Genomic DNA, 22,471 nt, shown 5'->3' on the forward strand with positions numbered 1-22,471 from the left:
GCAGAGTCTAGGAAATTGCAACTTAAAAGATAACACCTTCATGAATTTTCTAAAGTCCCATATTCACGCACCTAAGAAAAGGTGGTATGCAGAACGATTGTGACAGGACTTTACAGCTCTGATGAACTCTCAACATTTAGATCTTTTTTTTCTTTTTTGAGATGGAGTTTCACTCCATTGCCCAGGCTGGAGTGCAGTGGTGCAATCTGGGCTAACTGCAACCTCTGCCTCCCAGGTTTAAGTGATTCCCATGCCTCAGCCTCCCAAGTAGCTGGGATTTCAGGTACCCACCACCCCGGCCGGGTAGTTTTTGTATTTTTTTTTTCTTTTTTTTTGAGACGGAGTCTCGCTATGTCGCCCGGGCTGGAGTGCAGTGGCCGGATCTCAGCTCACTGCTAGCTCCGCCTCCCGGGTTCACGCCATTCTCCTGCCTCAGCCTCCGGAGTAGCTGGGACTACAGGCGCCCGCCACCTCGCCCTGCTAGTTTTTTGTATTTTTTTAGTAGAGACGGGGTTTCACCATGTTAGCCAGGATGGTCTCGATCTCCTGACCTCGTGATCCGCCCGTCTCGGCCTCCCAAAGTGCTGGGATTACAAGCTTGAGCCACCGCACCCGGCCGTTTTTGTATTTTTAGTAGAGATGGGGTTTTACCCTGTTGGTCAGGCTGGTCTTGGACTCCTGACCTCAGGCGATCTGCCAACCTCTACCTCCCAAAGTGCTGGGATTACTTGCCACCGCACTCAGCCGAGCATTCAGATCTTATCAAAGATCTGTACCAAAGATCTTACCAAAGTCAAGAAGTCCTCTTCAGTCCTTCTTCCTTCTCCTCTCCCTAGTTATAAAACTTTTAAGAGTCATTGCGGCCGGGCGTGGTGGCTCAAGCCTGTAATCCCAGCACTTTGGGAGGCCGAGACGGGCAGATCATGAGGTCAGGAGATCGAGACCATCCTGGCTATGTGAAACCCCGTCTCTACTAAAAAATACAAAAAACTAGCTGGGCGAGGTGGCGGGCGCCTGTAGTCCCAGCTACTCGGGAGGCTGAGGCAGGAGAATGGCGTGAACCCGGGAGGCGGAGCTTGCAGTGAGCTGAGATCCGGCCACTGCACTCCAGCCCGGGCGACAGAGTGAGACTCCGTCTCAAAAAAAAAAAAAGAAAAAGAAAGAGTCATTGCATGGAAGCTTACTAAGGATTTTAAGAGACTATTTATCGGCTCTTTAAGGACTTGTATGTAAAGGATGATTTTGTTAAATGCACAGCTCTGCTCTTACGGGACTTGATATGCTATATGGAGGACACTGGGCCTGACCACAGCGCCAGCTCTGATTCACTCAGTTGCGGCTCCAGGAGCCCCATATTCTTTGCCCGTACCATGAGGATGCACTTCCTTGCCCTGAGAATCTCGCAGACTTATCCAAGGCTCCAGCTATTGGGGGCATGTGCATGAGAATACCTTGATCTCACATAATGCTGGACAAAAAAACACTGGTTTTAAAAAATGATCCTCAGCCAGGCCTGGTGGCTCATGCATGTAAAATCCCAGCACTTTGGGAGGCCGAGGCAGGTGGATCACCTGCGGTCAGGAGTTCAAGACCAGCATGGCCAACATGGTGAAACCCCATCTCTACTAAAAAATACAAGTGATTCTCCTGCCTCAGCCTCCCAAGTAGGTGGGATTACAGGTGTGCGCCACCACACCCAGCTAATTGTTTTTGTATCTTTAGTAGAGATGGGGTTTCATCATGTTGGCCAGGCTGATTTCCAACTCCTGACCTCAGGTGATCCGCCCGCCTCGGCCTCCCAAAGTACTGGGATGACAGGCATGAGCCACGCGCCTGGCCAACAGGATGAATTCTTAGAACAAACTAAATTGATACCCTGAGATGGAATTCTGCCTGTCTGATCATTAGCCACACCCCTGTCAGAAGAAGAAAATCTGACTTGGTCTTTCTGGATCTGATTTTGGTTTTCCGTCAGAGGAATATATTTTTAAAAATATTGGAGCGTGAGACTTTTGCACAATATGATGTCCTTTAAAAACATAGCTCTCTTTACAGCTTGGCGCTTGTTCTTTTATAGGCTCAGACATTAAAGGAAATACCGTTGTGCCAGAATCTGAAATCTCAAATTCTTATGAAGATCAATCGTCTTATTTTTTTGAAAAATACTCCAAGGATCTTTTAGTTGAGGTAAAGGAGCATTTCTGGAAAGTTCAGGGCATCCCTGGTGACGATCCTCCAGTGCATTTCTTTGGGAGGCTTCCACGCAGGCAGTGAGCACATTCCTTGGCCCCTGGTTTGGGGAACTGCAGTGTATTTGTTGCATGCTGGGTGACTGGTTTGCCTTCTGTCCCAGAGTATTTAACAATTAAAATAGCCAGTAATATAACTTTATGATATACGATATTCTAATATGTGGCTTTTTTAAAAATAAATAGGGTCTGGCTGAGATATTGCATCAGAAGTTCATAGATGCCGACGTGGAGGAACGCCATCATGCGTACCTGAAGCCTTTTCGCGTCCTCATCAGTCTCCTCGACAAGCCAGAGATAGGTAATGTTAGAAATGCTGTGATAATCCTATGCCGAATACAGATTACCTGTTTTCAGGGAAATACAACACGGTGAGATACAACCAAAGTGTTATTTTGAATATAATTTAATCTTTGGAATTTCAGAACTTTGAAGTCATGTTATATGGTTCAATGATCAGATCTGTGGTCACTTAAAAGTTTTGCATGGCTGGGCGCAGTGGCTCATGCCTGTAATCCTAGCACTTTGGGAGGTGGAGGAAGGAAGATCAATTGAGCTCATGGATTTGAGACCAGCCTGGGTAACATGGCTGAAAAGCCATGTTGAAAAACCCCATCTCTACAAAAAAATACAAAAAAATTAGCCAGGCATGGTGGTGGTTCCCTGTAGTCCCAGCTACCAAGTGGCGGAGGTGGGAAGACCACCTGAGCCCAGGGGCTCGAGGCTGCAGTGGGCCGTGATTGCACCATGGCCCTCCAGCCTGCCAGAGTGAGACCCAGTCTGAAAAAAAAAGTTTTGCACAATAATTTGAACATTTTTGTTAGGAAAATACCTTTGAGCTCCTATAGTGTCTACAGAACACCTGTGGTATTTCCTTTTTAAGACTGTTTCTGCAATGTTATACTTAAAATGAGCTTCGGTTTGATTTTCAATTAGGTAGAGGACCTCCTCCATCTTTTTGCCTTAGGATCCTGGACATGCCACTTCTTTTCACTGTGTAGAGTAAAAACATTTTCACTGTAAGATGAAGGGGGTTGAACTAGACTCTGGTCACTGAAGGCTCACCTCTTAGAGACTATGATCCTATTAGCATAGGTTGAGAAAAGTGACCTTCTGTCACTATTTATTTATTTATGAATGAATGAATGAATGAATGGCAGAGTCTTGCTCTGTTGCCCAGGCGAGAGCGCACTGGTGCAATCTTGGCCCACTGAAACCTCCGTCTCCTGGGTTCAAGCAATTCTCCTGCCCCAGTAGCTGGGTTTATAGGCATGTGCCACCACGCCTGGCTAATTTTTGTATTTTCAGTAGAGATGGGGTTTTATCATCTTGGCCAAGCTGGTCTCAAACTCCTGACCTCAAGTGATCTGCCTGCCTCGGCCTCCCAAAGTGCTGGGATTACAGGTGTGAGCCACCGCCCCAGCCCTCTCCCTCACTTTAAAAAGAAATCTGTGGCTGGGTGTGGTGGCTTATGCCTGTAGTCCCAGCACTTTGGCAGGCTGAGACGGGCAGATCACAAGGTCAGGAGATCAAGACCATCCAGGCTAACACGGTGAAACTCCATCTCTACTAAAAATACAAAAAATTAGCTGGGCGTGTTGGCGGGCGCCTGTAGTCCCCGCTACTCTGGAGGCTGAGGCAGGAGAATGGCGTGAACCCAGGAGGCGGAGCTTGCAGTGAGCCGAGATTGCGCCCCTGCAGTCCAACCTGGGTGACAGAGCGAGACTCTGTCTCAAATAAGTGAATGAATGAATGAATGAATGAATGAATTTGTGGCCGGGCACGGTGGCTCATGCCTATAATCCCAGCACTTTGGGAGGCCAAGACAGGTGAATCACGAGTTCAGGAGTTTGAGACCAGCCTGGCCAAGATGGTGAAACCCCATCTCTACTAAAAATACAAAAATTAGCTGGGCATGGTGGCACGTGCCTGTAGTCCCAGCTACTTGGGAGGTTGAGGCAACAGAATCACTTGAACCAGGGAGGTGGAGGTTGCGGTGAGCCGAGCCGAGATCACGCCACTGCACTCCAGCCTGGCGACAGAGCGAGACTCCATTCAAAAAGAAAAGAAATTTGCAGCCGGGTATGGTGGCTTATGCCTGTAATCCCAGAACTTTGGGAAGCTGAGGCAGGTAGATCACCTGAGGTCAGGAGTTCGAGACCAGCCTGGCCAACATAGTGAAACCCCATCCCTACTAAAAATACAAAAATTAGCCAGGCATGGTGGCACACACCTGTAATCCCAGCTACTTGGGAGGCTGAGGCAGGAGAATCGCTTGAACCCAGGAGGTGGAGGTTGCAGTGAGCTGAGATCATGCCATTGCACTCCAGCCTGGGCAACAGAGTGAGACTCTGTCTCAAAAAAAAAAAAGAAATTTGCTACCATATCAGTTCACTTTAAGGTCTACATCTGCTTGTGTGAGCCCTATCCCAGGGAAAAGATCCCAGCTCTTCCATTGGATTGCAAACCTAAGAATGTCATTTCAGTGCTCCAGGTGTACCTGCCTCCTGGTAGCTGTTTGCAGAGAACAAGAAAGCTGAAGGCTGGCTGGGTACAGTGGCTCATGCCTCTAATCCCAGCACTTTGAAAGGCCGAGGTGGGCCTCACTTGAGGTGAGGAGTTCGAGACCAGCCTGGCCAATATAGTGAAACCCCATCTCTACTAAAATTATAAAAATTATCTAGGCATGGTGGTGCGTGCCTGTAATCCCAGCTACTCAGGAGGCTGAGGCAGGAGACTCGCTTGAATCTGGGAGGCAGAGGTTGCAGTGAGCTGAGATCACGCCACTACACTCCAGCCTGCGTGACAGAGCAAGACTCCATTAAAAAAAAAAAGAGAGAGCTGAGAGCTTTAGTGAAGTGGCCTCTCTCTGGCCTAGGGATGGAGGCCCTTCGCTTACCATTCAAAAGACCAGAGCATCTGCCATGTGGCAGGGACGGTGCCAGCTCTAGGGGAACAAAAGGGGAGCAGCTTCTTGTGAAGTTACAGGGAAGGGGAGACTCCATGTTCCTGGAGTGTTTTCACTGTTCATTAATAATAACCACGGCTGACATTTTTTGAGCAATTATTTTGTGCCAAGCGATTTGCATGCATCCTTTTATATCTGTCTGCACACACACCTCCGTCCTTCCGGCAACCCCAAGATGGGTGCTCCCACTATGCCCATTTTACAGGTGGAAAGACTAAGGTTGAGCAGGAGTAGGTAATTTGGCCAGGGCCAGTCAGGAGCCTAAGCTCAGTTTGTCAGCACCCCCGATGCTTACCTGATTACACTCAGAGAAGCCCTACCCAAGATGTTTGTTTCTGTCCCCACGTGAACTTTATTCCAAGAGTTGTGCAGCTCTCGTTGTTCTTAACCAAAGCCCAAGTGTGAGGCATTTGTTCTTCCAGGCTCTGCCCCTGATGTGCTGCCTCAGAGTGTCTGCACTTTGTTCGGATTCCTCTTCCCATCTCCCCGCTCCCACCTCAAACCAAATAGATTTTCCTGCTAGTGTAAAGTAACTGCAGCTCTGAAAAATTGTGATTTAGTCCAAAAAGTGGAACAATTATATAAATATATTGGGAGCTTGCTATGTAACTTCAGGGAATTATTAAAAGAAGAAAATATAACTTAGCATTCTGGAGATGTGTGTTTTATGTCAAAATCATGCACCTTGTTGAGCCAAGTAAATGTTGCTGCTAACTTGGGCTCCAGGTCATATTTTCTGGAAGCAAATGAATATCACGCTTCTGCCCAATTTTAACAGTCACTTAATTTACTCTTTCTAATTTTTTAGCCGTCTGCAAGAAATCACACTGAGGAGGCAACGGAGGTGGTTATATAGAACTAGGAGGCACAGGACAGCCAGTCCTGTCCATGCTTTTTGTGATTGGGCTTTAGCCATACCTCATTTCCTCCTCCGTCAATCAAGGCCACAAAATTGCCTTCATTTTTGTAACAAGCATTTAGCATTCTTATGCTGTGGATAAAATACACAGGAAGCCAAGGCCATGTGCGGTGGCTCACACCTATAATCCCAGCACTTTGGGAGGCCGAGGCGGGCAGATCACCTGAGGTCCGGAGTTCGAGACCAACATGGCAAAACCCCACCTCTACTAAAAATATAAAAATTATCTGGGCATGGTGGCACACACCTGTAATCCCAGCTACTTGGGTGGCTACGGTGGGAGAATTCCTTGAACCTAGGAGGTGGAGGTTGCAGTGAACTGAAATTGCCACTGCACTCCAGTCTGGGCAATAGAGCAAGACTCTATCTCCAAAAAATAATAATAATAAATTCTATCTTAAAAAAAAATACACAGGAAACTAGCATGAAAATAGTTCTCTCAGAGACACATCCTTTGGTTTTGTGAAAAGAAAGTGTTAAAGATTGGATTAATCTGCTTTTTTGCCAGTGTTGACAGAGCTTTCGTTTTCTCTGAATTGATTGTGTGTTTCTTCCCCTGGATACATGGGTAAGAAGTCAGGCCCTCAGCTGCCTGAGGGTTGCAGTTTGCAGAGCGGAAATGCCCTGTCCATCCCCTGCCTGGTTACAGTGAAGCTTCTCTAACGTGCAGCTGGTCCAGTTCTCTTGTGCCATCTTCCTCAGCATTTCAGGATGGGCATCATTTCTTTTGTGTTGCTCCAGCTCATGACTAAAGGAATTGAAGAAGTTGCCCTGCTCTCTGGATATTTCTGTTGAGTAATGTCCCTGGCCAGCAGTTTATGCACACTTAACACACGTTGTCTGCGCTCTGCCTCCATCTAGCAGAGTCTGCCTTGGGCAAGTTACTTAACCTCTCTGTGCTTCCATCTTATGTGTAATCAGCAGTACAGGATCTGTCCAGATGGCTGTTACGAGGGTTTAATACGGTAATAGATGTAAAATGCGTAGAAGGGTGTCTGGCACATAGGAAGTTCTACAAAAATGTTGGCTATTTTCATGAATGTTGTTTCCCCAGCTAAAGTCGTCACCACTAAAGTTAAGTTTCTATATATTTTAGACTATATAAATTGTCTGTGTGCGCAGGTTTACTGTATGTATGTCTTATGTATGTGTCACTTACTGATTTAAAAGGAATTGTTCATCTGTCTCTGACCATCTTCCTTCTGATTGCAGGGCCTCAGGTGATTGGGAATGTGTTTCTCGAAGTCATCAGGGCCTTTTATTCTTACTGCAGAGATGCCCTTGGTTCTGATCTTAAACTTAGCTACACCCAGAGTGGAAATTCGTTGATAAGGTATGAGTTTGGCCTTTAACATCACGCATCTCTCTCCTTCCCCGGTGCTATGATTTTTTTTTTTCTCTTGCTTACTATAAATTGTGAAGTGGTAGAGAAAGTGGAGATGCAGCAGGTGAGATCCTTGGTTAAAATAATCAATGCCTTGAAGTCAGTCAGTGGGAATTGACTGTTCCCTGCGGAGTACTGTGAAGCGTTTAAAGGGAGTTTGATGTAGACTTTCCCCAGCCTGGGGTGACAGGTATTTATTGATTTTTTGATCAAGTATGAAGTGTATTTTTGATCAAGTATGAAACAATGAAATGTATGTATTGATCAAGTATGCAACTCATTTAACAAAGGCAGCTTGATCTAGTATACCCAAGTGGTGCGTTACAGGGCGGGGAGAAGAGGGAAAGTGGAAGGGGGTGTGAGTCTTCAGGACAGGAGTCTGGGGCGTGTTGGGGGGATTGGGGGAGACCCAGGCAGGGCACCGGAGGGCACAGGCTCCATTGCCCCGGAGGCAGAGTGAGTGTTGTTTGGAAGACAGCAGGCACGTCGGCCTCAGGTGCACAGTTACACACAAACCCTGTTTTGTTTGTTTAGTTTGTTCCTTTTAAGGGGATACAACCTTTTCCTTTTTGCTTTACTCTTAATGTAATTTCCTTCTGTCTGAACTAGCATTGGGTACATTGAAAATTTAAATCAATTTTCCTATTTTTCTGGTTTATTAGTTGTAAGTGTACCAAGAGTTCTTAGTGTTTGCTTTTTTCTCCCAGAATGGAAGCGGTTTATTGTTTTTCTGAATATGAAAGTAATACATGTTCATTATCGAATTTACTGATATTTGAAAGATCAAGAAAAAAGGTGTCACCCATAATCCTAGCACCCTTCAGAGAAAACCATAAAACATTTTTACCTCTTTCTAGACTTCTACTACATACGTAAATACATAGATGCCTGTCTTTTGTTTTAAAGGTGGAATTACATCAGTTACTTAGTTGCTTGGGGTTTTCCTTTTGTTTTCTTGTTGTTGGTTTGTTTGTTTGTTTGGTTTTGAGACAGGGGCGCCCAGGCTGTAGTGCAGTGGCGTGAACGTGGCTCACTGCAGCCTCAGTCTCCTGGGCTCAAGCAATCCTCACGCCTCAGCCCCTTACGTAGCTGGGACTACAGACAGGCACCAGCATGCCCGGCTAATATATATATAAATAAATAAATAAATAAATAAAAATATATGTGTATATATATACATGTATATATAAAAATATGTATATATACACGTATATATAAAAATTGTGTGTATATATAAAAATATGTATATATAAATATATATACATATGTGTGTATATATAAATATATATATAAATATGTGTGTGTGTGTGTGTGTGTATATATTTTTTGCAGTGAGCCATCTTGGCTTACTGCAACCTCTACCTCCTGGGCTCAAGCAATTCTCCTGACTCAGCCTCCCAAGTAGCTGGGATTACAGATGCCCACTACCGTATCTGGCTAATTTTAATGTTTTTAGTAGAGACAGAGTTTTGCCATGTTTGCCAGGCTGATCTCTCTCTCTCTCTCTCTCTCTCTCTCTCTATATTTGTTTGTTTGTTTGTAGAGACGGGGTTTCACCATGTTGCCCAGGCTGCTCTCAAACTCTTGAGCTCAAGCAATCCGCCCACCTCAGCTTTTCAAAGTGCTAGGATTATAGGTGTGAGCCACCGTGCCTGGCACTCTGTGGAGTGTCACTCTCCAGCATGACAAGGTCTCTATCTCCCAGGCTAGAGCACAGTGGCACCATCAAAGGTCACTGAAGCCTTGAACTCCTGGGCTCAAGTGATCCTCGCACCTCAGCTTTCTAAATAGCCAAGATGATAGGCACACAGCACCACACCTGGCTAATTTTTAACTTTTCTGTAAAGACGAGGTCTTGCTGTGTTGCACAGGCTGGTCTTGAATTCCTGGCCTCAAGCAGTCCTCCTGCCTCAGACTCCCTAACTGCTGGGATTACAGGTGTGAGCCACCGTGCCTGGCCACTGCTTGTTTTTTGAAATGCAAATTGTAAGTAGCTCTACACTGTTCTCCTATGGGATTAGTTGCCTTGGATTTTTTTGTTAAGGATTTATCATTTATTTAAGGCCAAGTGCAGTGGCTCACACCTGTAATTTCAGCACTTTGGGAGGCCAAGGCAGGCAGATCACTTGAGGTCAGGAGTTCAAGACCAGCCTGGCCAACATGACAAAACCTGGTCTCTACAAAAAAAAAAAAAAAAAAAAAATACAAAGATTATCCGGGCACAGTGGCACGAGCCTACAGGCCCAGCTACTTGGGAGGCTGAGGCACGAGAATCCCTTGAACCCGGGAGGTGGAAGCTGCAGTGACCCGAGATCACATCACTACACTCCAGCCTGGGCGACAGAGCAACACTTAATCTCAAAAAATAAATAAAAATAATAAATCCTGACTGACCAATTTTTTATTGATTGACTTTTAGACAGTTTCTGCTTTTTCAGTTTTGTTTGCTTGTTTGCTTTTGAGATGGAGTCTTGCTCTGTTGCCCAGGCTGGAGTGCAGTGATGCAGTCTCAGCTCACTGCAACCTCTACCTCCCGGGTTCAAGTGATTCTCCTGCCTCAGCCTTCTGAGTAGCTGGGATTACAGGCACCTGCCACCATGCCCAGCTAATTTTTTGTATTTTTAGTAGAAATGGGGTTTCACCATGTTGGCCAGGCTGGTCTCAAACTCCTGACCTTGTGATCTGCCTGCCTCAGCTTCCCAAAGTGCTGGGATTACAGGCGTCAGACACCGTGCGTGGCCTGTTTGTTTTTGAGACAGAGAGTCTTACTGTGTCACCCAGGCTGGAGTGCAGTGGCGCCATCTTGGCTCACTGCAACCTCCACCTCCTGGGCTCAAGCAATTCTCCTGCCTCTGCCTCCTAAGTAGCTGCAATTGCAGATGCTCACTACCGTATCTGGCTAATTTTTATGTTTTTAGTAGAGACAGAGTTGTGCCATGTTTGCCAGGCTGATCTCAAACTCCTGACCTCAAGTGATCCACCTGCCTGGGCCTCCCAAAGTGCTGGGATTACAGGCGTGTACTACTGCACCTGGCCCTTTTCAGTATTTTTTAATGGCCTTTTAGTGGTGCACTTCTGCACACATCTATGTACCTATGCAGGGATTTGGTAGGATAAATTTCTTGAATAAATTTCCAGAGCCATAGAAGATAAACATTTAAGGCTGGGCTTTGTGGCTCACGCCTGTAATCCAGCACTTTGGGAGGCTGAGGCGGGTGGATCACTTGAGGTCAGGAGTTTGAGACCAGCCTGGCCAGGTTTAGTAGAGATGGTGAAACCCCGTCTCTACTAAAAATACAAAACTTAGCTGAAGTGGTGGTGCACGTCTGTAATCCATCCCAGCTACTCCGGAGGCTGAGGCAGGAGAATTGCTTGAACCTGGGAGGCGGAGATGGCAGTAAGCCGACATCGTTCCACTGCACTCCAGCCTAGGAAACAGTGAGACTCTGTCTCAAAAACAAACAAACAAAAAAAGAAGATAAACATTTAAAGTCTTGGCTAAATTTCCCTGCTGAATATCCATGTGTCATGTTATCCTACCAATAGAGTATGGACTAAAACTGATTTTCTGTACAAATTCTTTTTACAGTAGCTCTGAAATTATTATGATTATTATTATTATTTTGAGACAGAGTCTCACTCTGTCACCCAGGCTGGAGTGCAGTGGCGCAACCTCCGCCTCCCAGGTTCAAGCGATTCTCTCACCTCAGCCTCCCGAGTACCTGGGATTACAAGTATCCGCCATCATGCCCTGCTAATTTTTGTATTTTTGTGGAAACAGTGTTTCACCATGTTGACCCAGCTGATCCACCCACCTCAGCCTCCCAAAGTGCTGTGATTACAGGTGTAAGCCACCACACCCAGCCCTGAAATTTGTTTTTAAGAGACTATATCAATATAAATATTGTTTAGGATGGCATTATGCAAACACATTATAAGAACAGTAGTATTTTCATTTTTATCAGGATGTGTCAGCTCTAGAAATAAGTTACAGATGGTGAAATCGATTACAATTTTTTGGACACTTTTTGTAATTCAGGATTTTTTAATAGATATATTTATTCATGTCCTCTCCTTTTACAGTGCAATCAAAGAAAACAGAAATGCCTCTGAGATTGTCAAAACGGTGAATTTGCTGATCACTTCTCTAAGCACAGACTTTCTCTGGGATTATATGACGAGGTGTTTTGAGGAGTGCTTTAGGTAAGTATGCAGTTCAAGAATACAGAATATTTAGGAAGGATGAGAGGGTTTAACAATTTTGTAGCTGCTTAGAATGTCAGATTATATATAAGTAGCTGAAGCTGAGTAGTCTTTCCTGAGTTTTAAAATTCAACTAAAACAGGTTTGGAAAGAATTCACTTAAGATTCCAGCAGAATAAAAACATCTCCAATAAGAAGGTTCACATAATCTTTGCCTTGTAATTTTGAAGGTGCTTTAAAAGTCTAACTTTAGAAAATCCTCCGTGCATTTTCTGGTTACATTCATCAAATCAGCTTTCCTCTCCTGGCTGCCTGATCTATTGAAAGCAGCTTAGTTTTGTGGCTTTGTGACTGGATAGAGCGTTTTTGAAATCTTCAGTTTTCTTAAATTTTTACTGAAATTAATGTATGACTGGTCAGATAAAAGCATTTCTGTTTTAAGCTATTATAATCAGCTTTACCATCTCTTTTAACCGGGTGAATTGCACCACCTCTAAATTGTCTGCCGTGGCGTACCCAGGAACACCGAGCTTTCCTGGAGAGGCCTTTCCCATGCCATTTTCTTTATGGGAGGAATAAGGTCATGTCTCAAACCCAGTTTTGTCCTATGAGACATGCTGTAAAACTTATTTCTTGTTCATCTCCACTATAATGCTCTTGGCTGTCTTAGAGTCTTACTTCTCAGCTGCTACCAGTATACTTTTCTGTCCAAATAAGCTCACAACCCTGGGATGAATAAGTTAATTGCAATTGGATCCACAGGCAACAGTAAGGCCTTATTTTATTGAGGTTAGAGTATGCTTTGGTCAGCCTGGCTGTTAATGTTATGTTATGTTATGTTACGTTACGTTACGTACGTTACGTTACGTTTTTATTTTATGACAGTGTCTCTCTGTCACCCAGACTGGAGTTCATTGGCACGATCCCAGCTCACTGCAACCTCTGCCTCCCAGGTTCAAGCGATCCTCCCATCTCAGCCTCCCAAATAGCTGGGACTACAGGCACAGCCTCCCAAGTAGCTGTGACTACAGGCCACCACACCTAGCTAATTTTTGTATTTTTAGTAGAGACGGGGTTTCACCATGTTGGCCAGGTTGGTCCCAAACTCCTGACCTCAAGTGATCCACCCGCCGTGGCCTCCCAAAGTACTGGGATTACAGGCTTGAGCCACCAAATCCGGCTATCGTGGTTTTTTTTTTTTTTTAAAGAATAAAGTGTTTCTACCCAGATAGAGCTGACTCTCCACTTGTGCAACATTTTGTCCTTCTTTCATCCCAGAGTTAATCACTGTCCTGAGATTAGTGTCTGTCTTCAGTATAACATGGCTTTGCTGTTGCCTGTGGATCCTATTACAGTTAATTTATTCATCCCAGGGTTATGAGATGAAAAGCAATAGATACTTTTTAACTTATCCATTTATCTAGTAGCCCGTTTATATAAAAAGAAGTCTTGAATTTCAGTTTAAGATAAGCAACTAACAATAGTTGATTGGTGGGGTTACACTTCTCTACAGAAGCTGAAGCATTCTAGGCAACTCGGGTGCTGATAAACTCCTGGTATTACTTGGAGAGGAGTAGTCCCAGGCCACCTCCTACAGCAGGGCGAACAGCCGTGTAGACGGTGGTGTTCTCCAGCCCAGCCTCGTTCCCTTGGATTGTGCCTTTGGGCTTGGATTGGGGACCTGCGATTACATCTGTCGACAGCACCCCATGTCTCCTGGGTATGGGACCACACATGTCTGAATCGGTAGAGTTCAAGTCAGAGGGAACCTGTTTGGACACCAACAGATTCAAGACACTTATTGACACTTCTCTATGTTAGATACTTTTAGTCACCAAAATTTAGTTATGAGAACTACAAAAGCTGTCTCACTTTCATTATGTTTGAAGTGGAATAACGTTACTGGAAATTGTAAGAAATGCTTGGACTTACTGCAGGAAGAATTATTTATTATTATTATTATGATTATTATTATTGAGACAGGGTCTTGCTCTGTCACCCAGGCTGGAGTGCAGTGGTGCGATGTTGGCTCACTGCAACCTCTGCCTCCCAGGTTCAAGCAATTCTTGTGCCTCAGCCTCCCGAGTAGCTAGGACTACAGGCGTGGGCCACCACACCTGGCTAAGTTTTTTGTACTTTAGTAAAGATGGGGGTTTCACCATGTTGCCCAGGCTGGTCTCAGACTCCTGAGCTCAGACAATCCGCTCATCTCAGCCTCCCAAAGTGCTAGGATTACAGGCGTGAGCCTCCACGTCTGGCCAAAGAATTGATTTTTCTTTGCTGTGATTTATAGACCAGTGAAGCAGCATTACAGTGTGAGGAACAGCGTCAGCCCTCCCCCGACGGTCTCGGAGCTCTGCACCCTCCTGGTCTTCCTGCTGGATGTCATTCCCTTGGTGAGTGCTGGGGAAGAGACGGCTCAACACCCGCTATTGTTTACTTTCTTACTGGTGGTGATGGCCTGCTTTATCAACCTCACATTACTGAAAATGTTTTACATAAATAGGCAGCACTGTTTTGATGTTTGTTTTGGCATAAAAGATACAGCTGGATGTAATCTCTTATATTTTTAATGTCTTATTGAAAAGGGGCTATAACTTTTGGGCCAGTTGTAAGTGGGCAAAGCTGAAGTTAGGTCAACCAGCTGATGAACTGGGTATCATTCCCGTACTACAGTTATTTTAGGGGAAGAGTCAATACGTTTCCTAGTTAAAATTGTGCTGTTGGCTAATTTTCTCAAAGGAAACTAATTTCCTTAATATAGAAACATGCCAATTTTCTTTTCTTTTTTATTTTATTTTATTTTATTTTATTTTATTTTTTTTTGCCAATTTTATTTTCTATTAGAAAGTGTAAAGCCACTTGCGAGGAGAGGAATAACATCCTTGACTTGTCTAGATCAAGTTGAAATACCAAGCCTAGGTCTGTGGTATGCACTTGTAGTTCCCAGCTACTCAGGAGGCTGAGACAGGAGGATTGCTTGAGCCCAGGAGTTTGAGACCAGCCTGGACAGCATAACATGATCCAGTCTCAAACAAAAACAATAGAAATGTTCTTTTCTCTCTCTCTCTTTGTGTGTGTGTGTGTGTGTGTGTGTGTGTGTGTGTGTGAGTTTTGCTCTTGTTGCCCAGGCTGGAGTGCAATGGCATGATCTCAGCTCACTGCAACCTCCACCTCCGGGGTTCAGGTGATTCTCCTGCCTCAGCCTCCCAGGTAGCTGGATTACAGGCACCCACCACCACGGCCAGCTAATTTTTTGTATTTTTAGTAGAGACAGGGTTTCACCATATTGGCTGAGCTGGTCTCGAACTCCTGACCTCAGGTGATCCACCCGCCTCGGCCTCCCAAAGTGCTGGGATTACAGATGTGAACCACCATGCCCAGCCTCTTTTCTCTTTTTGAGATAGGGCCTCACTGTCACCCAGGCTGCAGTGCAATGGCATGATCTCAGCTCACTGTAGCCTCATCCTCCCAGGCTTAAGCAATCCTACCACCTCAGCCTCCCAAGTGTCTGAGACCACAGACACGTGCCACCACATCTGGCTAATTTTAGTATTTTTTGTAGAGATGGGGTCTCACTGTTTTGCCTAGGCTGGTCTTGAACTCCTGAGCTCAAGCAATCTCCCTGTGTCAGCCTCCCAAGGTGCTGGCTGGGATTATAGGCATGAGCCACTGCGCCTAGTCTTCTTTTGTTTTCTGATTTGAAAATTAATGTGAAATGCATGCCCTAAAAAATTGAATTAGATGCCATTTTGAGATGCATTGTTTTTCTGCTTGTAAACCAGCAATGTGGGGTTAACCCATGTGTTTATTTCACAGGAACTATACTCTGAGGTGCAAACCCAGTATCTCCCTCAGGTGCTCGGCTGCCTGGTGCAGCCTCTTGCTGAGGACATGGAGGCCTTAAGTTTACCTGAACTCACGCATGCCTTGAAGACGTGTTTTAAGGTGCTCAGCAAAGTCCAGATGCCGCCTTCCTACCTCGACACGGAGTCCACCAGCGGAACCTCGGTGTGTGCTCTGAGGGGCAGAAATGGTTCTGGGGGCTAAAAGCAGCCTGTGCCTTCATGGGAGTAGAAGGTCTTTAGGGTTGGTTAGGATAGGAATAAACACTAGAAGATACCCAGGTGATATTTCAAATATGCTTGTAAAACTCACTTGAAAAAGTTTTAGCACCTGGCATGGTGCCGTCGCTCACACCTGTAATACCAACACTTCCGGAGGCTGGGGCAGGAGGATTGCTTGAGCCCAGGAGTTCGAGACCAGCCTGGGCAACACAGCAAGACCTCATCTCTCTACAAAATAAAAATTAGGCCAAGTACAGTGATCCACACCTGTAATCCCAGCACTTTGGGAAGCCGAGGCGGGTGGATCTCCTGAAGTCAGGAATTCAAGACCAGCCTGACCAACATGGCAAAACCCCGTCTCTACTAAAAATACAGCAATTAGCCAGGCATGATGGCATGTGCCTGCAGTCCCAGTTACTCCAGAGGCTGAGGTAGGAGAATTGCTTGAACCCGGGAGGCGGAGGTTGCAGTGAGTCATCATGCCACTGCACTTCAGCCTGGGCGACAGAGCGAGACTCCGTCTCAAAAAAAATAAATAAATAAAAATAAAAATTCATCATGGTGGTGTTCACCTGTAGTTCCATCTACTCAGGAGGTTGAGGTGGGAGCATCGCTTGAGCCCAAGAGGTTGAGGCTTCAGTGAGCCATGATTGCACGGCTGCACTCCAACCTGGGTGAGAGCAAGACCCTGTCTCTACAAAAAAAAAAATTTAAGTTTTAGCACCCTTTGTTTCACCCACTCTCACGCTACTTGCCTGCTCTGTAACTGCAGTTAATGGTTAGATATAGTTAATAACTATGTAGCTACAGTTGATAGGCTAGTTATAACTAGCCTTGCAGACTGTTTCATGTGTGTGTTTGTAGTGTGTGATTTTGGTTATTTCAAATATAAGCGAGATGCGGTACTGGATTAGTTTACTGGGGCTGCCATAATAAGGTACCACAGACCGAGTGGCTTCAACAACAGATGTGTGTTTTCTCATGGTTCCGAAGGCCAGGGTCTGCCAGGAAGGTGTCAGCAAGGTTGGCACCTCCTGAACGCACTGGGGAGAAAGAGTCTGTCTCATGCCTCCCCGAGCTTCTGGTGGTTTGCTGGCAATATTCAGCATTCCTCGGCTTGTCGAAGCATCACCCCAGTCTCTGCCTTTATGTTCACTTGGCCGTCAACCTGTGTGCGTGTCTGTCTCTATGTCCAGATCTCTCCTTTTTATAAGGACACCAATCCTACTGGATTTGGGCCCATCCTAATGATCTCATCTTAACTGGATCATCTGCAAAGACTCTATTTTTTTTTTTTTTGAGACGGAGTCTCGCTCTGTCGCCCAGGCTGGAGTGCAGTGGCCGGATCTCAGCTCACTGCAAGCTCCGCCTCCCGGGTTCCCGCCATTCTCCTGCCTCAGCCTCCCGAGTAGCTGGGACTACAGGCGCCCGCCACCACGCCCGGCTAGTTTTTTGTATTTTTTAGTAGAGACGGGGTTTCACTGTGTTAGCCAGGATGGTCTCGATCTCCTGACCTCGTGATCCGCCTGTTTCGGCCTTCCAAAGTGCTGGGATTACAGGCTTGAGCCACCGCGTCCGGCCGTGACTCTATTTTCATATTAAGGTACAGTCACTGGTACTGGGAGTCAGGACTTCAACATCTTTTTGAAGATAACATAACATACACTGTTCTCTAACTTGCTTTACTTTTTTTTTTTTAAGACAGAGTCTCTCTCTGTCACCCAGACTGGAGTGCAGTGGTGTGATTTCGGCTCACTGCAACCTCCACCTCATGGGTTCCAGCAATTCTGCCTCAGCCTCCCGAGTAGCTGGGATTACAGGCACCCACCACCATGCCTGACTCATGTTTTGTATTTTTGGTATTGATGGTGTTTTGCTATGTTGGCCTGGCTGGTCTCGAACTCCTGACCTCAAATGATCCACCTGCCTCGGCCTCCCAAAGTGTTGGGATTACAGGCATGAGCCACCACTCCTGGCCTTATTTGATTTCTTCATACCTTTACTTTACCCTCAGCTCAGTTTCCTCACTGATATTTGTTAATTTGTCGGAAACAGTTCTTGCTCTGTTGTCCAGAGAACTGTGCAGGTGATCCACCCACCTCGGCCTCTCTAAGTGCTGGGATGACAGGCTTGAGCCACCACGCCCTGGCAGAAACAACTTTTAAACAACTTTTTTGAACTCTGAAGGGTTTGTATATTTAGGCAAAAACACAAGAAAAATAGGCCCAAAAGCCAGCCTCCCCAGAGAGCGTGTGGGTCCACCAGTCTCCTCTTTGCCACCCACCCCTCTCCTTCCCCTGCTTTGGGTGCCTCCTGAATTTCATTATACGCTTGACACAGAGATTCTGTAGTCTAGAGAGTGATGATTTTGAAAAACAGAACTGAAATATATTCATGATTTCAACTGATGCTTGAATACCTTGGTGTTAAGAGATGCACAATTCATGTCTTTTTATTTTTTACAGAGTCCAGTAAAAGGTGAAAACAGCAAAATAATTTTGGAAACAAAGGCAGTGATTCCCGGTGATGAAGATGCTTCGTTTCCCCCTCTGAAGTCTGAGGACAGTGGGATCGGGCTCAGTGCCTCGTCACCGGAGCTCTCTGAGCACTTGAGGGTTCCTCGAGTTTCTCTGGAAAGGGACGACGTTTGGAAGAAGGGCGGGAGCATGCAGAGGACGTTTCTTTGCATCCAAGAGCTAATTGCCAACTTTGCCAGCAAGAACATTTTTGGAGTACAGCTGACAGCGTCAGGAGAAGAAAGCAAGTCCGAGGAGCCTGCAGGGAAGAGAGACAGGGGTGGGACGCAGAGCCTGGCGGCCGAGGATTGCAGCAGGAAGAACTCATGGGAGCCCAAGCCCATCACTGTGCCTCAGTTCAAGCAGATGCTTTCAGACTTGTTCATGGCGCGAGGGTCTCCATTCAAGACAAAAAATTCGGAGTCACCGTCGTCTTCGCCCAGCAGCCCCGCCAGGAAAAACGGGAGAGAATGGGATGTTGAACAGGTGGTCATTGACCTGAGGGGTTCCAGGGAGGAATGCAGGGAGGCCTTTGCCGCCGCCTGCCACCTGCTGCTGGACTGTGCCACCTTCCCTGTCTACCTGTCCGAGGAAGAGACCGAGCAGTTCTATGCAACGCTCTTCCAGCTGCCAGGTGAGAGGCAGCCGTGCCGAAGTCCCTCTTCAGGAACCATACAATGGGGCGATTGATGTGGGTGGAATATCCCCTATCCGCAATGCTGGGGACCAAAAGTATTTTGGATTTCGGACTTTTTTCAGATTTTTTGAATATTTGCCTTACACTTACCGGTTCAGCATTCCTAATCCAGAAATCCAAAATCCAAGATGCTCCTTGGAAGGAAAGTGAGTATTTCCTTCGAGCATCATGTCAGTGCTAATAAGGTTTCAGATTTTGGATTTGGGATTTCAGATTAGAGATTGTCAACCTGTATTTAAAGACTAGCTCAAATCGTGTCAGCCAAGAAGGCACTATTGGCCTCATTTGTTCCCTTCCTCATTTGTACTTAGGACATTTTTGACTTGTGTCTCACTACATGGCAAAGTGGTAAGGGTGGGGCCTATATTTTTAAGGCTTGGGTGTCCAGCACAGCCCATCAGAAGACCTAAAACATGAGTGGCATTCAGTGGGAGTAAATAGACTATTTCATGATACCTGTTAATAAAGATTTTTTTTTTTTTTGAGATAGGGTCTGGCTCTGTTGCCCAGGCTGGAGTGTGGTGGCACCAACTCGGCTCACTGCAACCTCCGCCTCCTGGGTTCAAGTGATTCTCCTGCTTCAGCTTCCCCAGTAGCTGGGACGACAGGCACGTGCCACTATGCCCAGCTAATTTTTTTTTTTTTTTTTTTTGAGATAGTGTCTCACTCTGTCGCCGGGCTGGAGTGCAGTGGCACAATCTTGGCTCACTGCAGCCTCTGCCTCCCGGGTTCAAGTGATTCTCCTATCTCAGCCTTATGAGTAGCTGAGATTACAGGCACGTGCCACCATGCCCAGCTAATTTTTTTTTTTTTTTTAGTAGAGACAGGGTTTCACCGTGTTGGCCAGGATGGTCTCAATCTCTTGACCTCGTGATCCACCCGCCTAGGCCTTTCAAAGTGCTGGGATTATAGGCGTGAGCCACTGCGCCTGCCCCCCTAATTTTCATATTTTTAGTAGAAATGGGGTTTCACCATGTTGGCCAGGCTGGTCTCAAACTCCTGGCCTCATATGATCTGCCTGCCTCGGCCTCCCAAAGTGCTGGGGATTATAGGCGTGAGCCACCAGGCCTGGCCAGTATTTATATATTGGTTTGCTAGGGCTCCCTGACAAAGCACAGTAAACTGAGAAATTTGTCTCATAGTTCTGGAAGCCAGAAGTCCAAGATCAAGGTGTCAGCCGGGCCACGCTCCTCCTCTTAGACTCCAGGTGGAATACTTTTTGGCCTCTTCAGCTTCTGGTGCTGGCCGGCAACCCTTGGGGGACTCCTCAGCTTGCAGCTCCATCAGTCCTGTCTCTGCCTTTGTCTTCACAAGGTGTCCTCTGTATGCCCTGCCTTCCCTTGACATGTCCCTCTTATAAGGACACCAGGCGTATTGGATTAATCAGGGCCCACCCTAACAACCTCATCTTAATTTGATTACCTCTGTAAAGACCTTATTTCCAAATTAGTCTCACCAGCAGGAAGTTAGTGCACTGCTGTCCAGATGGATTTCTCAGGTAACTTCCCAGATCTAGGGAGCTGTAGAATCTGCAGACTGGGGACCCATTCTCACACAGTTCTGCTTGTTTCTGCCTCTCGGGCGGGCTTCCTTTCAGGAGCGGGTGATTCCAGTTTTCCATCTTGGCTGAAATCCCTTATGACCATTTGCTGCTGTGTGACTGACTGCTACCTCCAGAACGTGGCCATTTCCACTCTGCTGGAAGTGATAAACCATTCCCAGTCCCTGGCTCTTGTCATTGAAGACAAGAAGAAACGTTACAAGAGCTCTGGACACAACCCTTTTTTTGGCAAGCTGCAGATGGTGACGGTTCCTCCCATTGCTCCAGGGATATTAAAAGTCATTGCAGAGAAAACAGATTTCTATCAGGTATTTCCCACTGGGAACACTCTTCTTACGGCCTCCTTCTCCTCCTGAGCTAAACTCAGAACTGTATTGCTGGGGATGGGAGCAGTGGCCCACTTCTCTGGGAGTGATATTCCTACAGGGCACTGGGCAGAGGCAGTAGCCTTTGGTCTTCTGAGACTGCCTCTCCCAGCATGTAACTTTCACCCTCCAGGCAAGCTATGGTGAGAGCAACTGGGGCCCCAGTATTCTGGGCCTGCCGTGACTGAGTGGAACCCCTGCCTGGGAGTGGGGTCTGGGCGGAGGCAGGGAGCCCATGACTCCTCCACTGCACTTGCCTGGATTTAGTCTCTGCCACATCCAGCAGAGGGGTGGGAAGGTGATGTGCTGGTGGCCTGCCCCTCCCAGGAGGTGCAAAAGCCCTTGACTGGGAGCTGGGGAAAGAGAGCACCCTTTTTCTTGGCCACATGCACTAGAGTGGATAGTGACGTTTCCATGGAGCTGAGCTCAGGGAGGAAGGAGATGATGAGCAGGTCATGGCCTAAGTGCCGTGACTCTTGCTGCTTTGACTGAAATGTAGTAGATTTTCCGGAATAAATGTTTCTTTATTTCCTGAATGTCCTTTGGATAATTTCCAGACTGTAAATGGTTGGTTGTTGTTGATTTTAAAATAATTTTCACCAGTTATGGTTGTGTTGCTGGGGAGAGGGTCCGTCTGTGGAACTCCTCACATCACTCAGCTTTGGTTCCATGAGGTGGGACCCCATCTGTGGTGTCAGGCCCGGGGGGGAGCTTTTACCTAATTGCTCATTGAGTGGTTTTTTTTGGTTTTTTTTTTTTTTTGAGGTGGAGTCTCACTCTGTTGCCCATGGCACGATCTTGGCTTACTGCAGCCTCTACCTCCCAGGTGCAAGTGATTCTCCTGCCTCAGCCTCCTGAGTAGCTGGGACTACAGGCACCTGCCACCACACTTGGCTAATTCTTGTATTTTTAGTGGAGGTGGGGTTTCGCCACTTTGGCCAGGCTGGTCTCAAACTCCTGACCTCAGGAGTTTGGGAGGCCCACCTCAGCCTCCCAAAGTGCTGGGATTACAGGCATGAGCCACTGTGCCCAGCTGTTCATTGACTTTTGTATCGCATTTCCCCTTCCTGCTAGAATTGAGTAACGTTAGATCTTGAATTGATAGACCTTGAAACCAGGACTGGAACCGCTGTAAGCAGCAGTGATCAAGCAAGTGTCATCTTGGCCCTATGTAGCTTAGAGATCAGAAAATTTGGCACATTTACATTATATATAGGCACAGGGAAGAAAAAAGAAGAAAGAATTGAGACCATGAATCTTTGGAAAGGTACTCATAGAATAAAAATGACAGTATTAAATACATTCCTTTTATTCTGGGGAAGTGAGGGAAGCTTTTCCAAGTTCTTTTTGAAGCCTTGATTGTTATTTCATTTTCATGTAGTACATATTCAGGTACCTACCACTTGCCTGGCACTAGAGCATACTTTTTTTTTTTTTTGAGACAGAGTCTAGGTCTGTCGCCCAGGCTGGAGGGCAGTGGCATGATCTAGGCTCACTGCAACCTCTGCCTCCTGAGTTCAAGCGATTCTCCTGCCTTAGCCT

General features: G+C 46.2%; 1 protein-coding gene across 3 annotated transcripts in view; it reads left to right on the forward strand.

The window, feature by feature from the left end:
- DOP1B (DOP1 leucine zipper like protein B) overlaps nt 1-22,471 on the forward strand; it is a 124,318-nt gene that overhangs the window by 52,237 nt on the left and 49,610 nt on the right. For 2 of the 3 annotated variants that reach the window (XR_004442160.1, XM_033232424.1), the window contains exons 8-15: nt 2,078-2,187; nt 2,436-2,550; nt 7,349-7,469; nt 11,604-11,723; nt 14,017-14,119; nt 15,543-15,734; nt 18,256-18,940; nt 20,601-20,872. Coding sequence is in view for 2 of the 3 variants with exons in the window: in XM_033232424.1 (XP_033088315.1) it covers nt 2,078-2,187; nt 2,436-2,550; nt 7,349-7,469; nt 11,604-11,723; nt 14,017-14,119; nt 15,543-15,734; nt 18,256-18,940; nt 20,601-20,872 (1,718 nt within the window). In the remaining variant the exon portion in view is untranslated. The remainder of the gene's footprint in view (nt 1-2,077; nt 2,188-2,435; nt 2,551-7,348; nt 7,470-11,603; nt 11,724-14,016; nt 14,120-15,542; nt 15,735-18,255; nt 18,941-20,600; nt 20,873-22,471) is intronic. The other variant, XM_033232425.1, reaches the window with a different exon arrangement.

Source organism: Trachypithecus francoisi, unplaced genomic scaffold (genome assembly GCF_009764315.1).
Source record: "Trachypithecus francoisi isolate TF-2019V2 unplaced genomic scaffold, Tfra_2.0 Lachesis_group14, whole genome shotgun sequence".
In the NCBI taxonomy this organism is placed as follows: Eukaryota; Metazoa; Chordata; class Mammalia; order Primates; family Cercopithecidae; genus Trachypithecus; species Trachypithecus francoisi.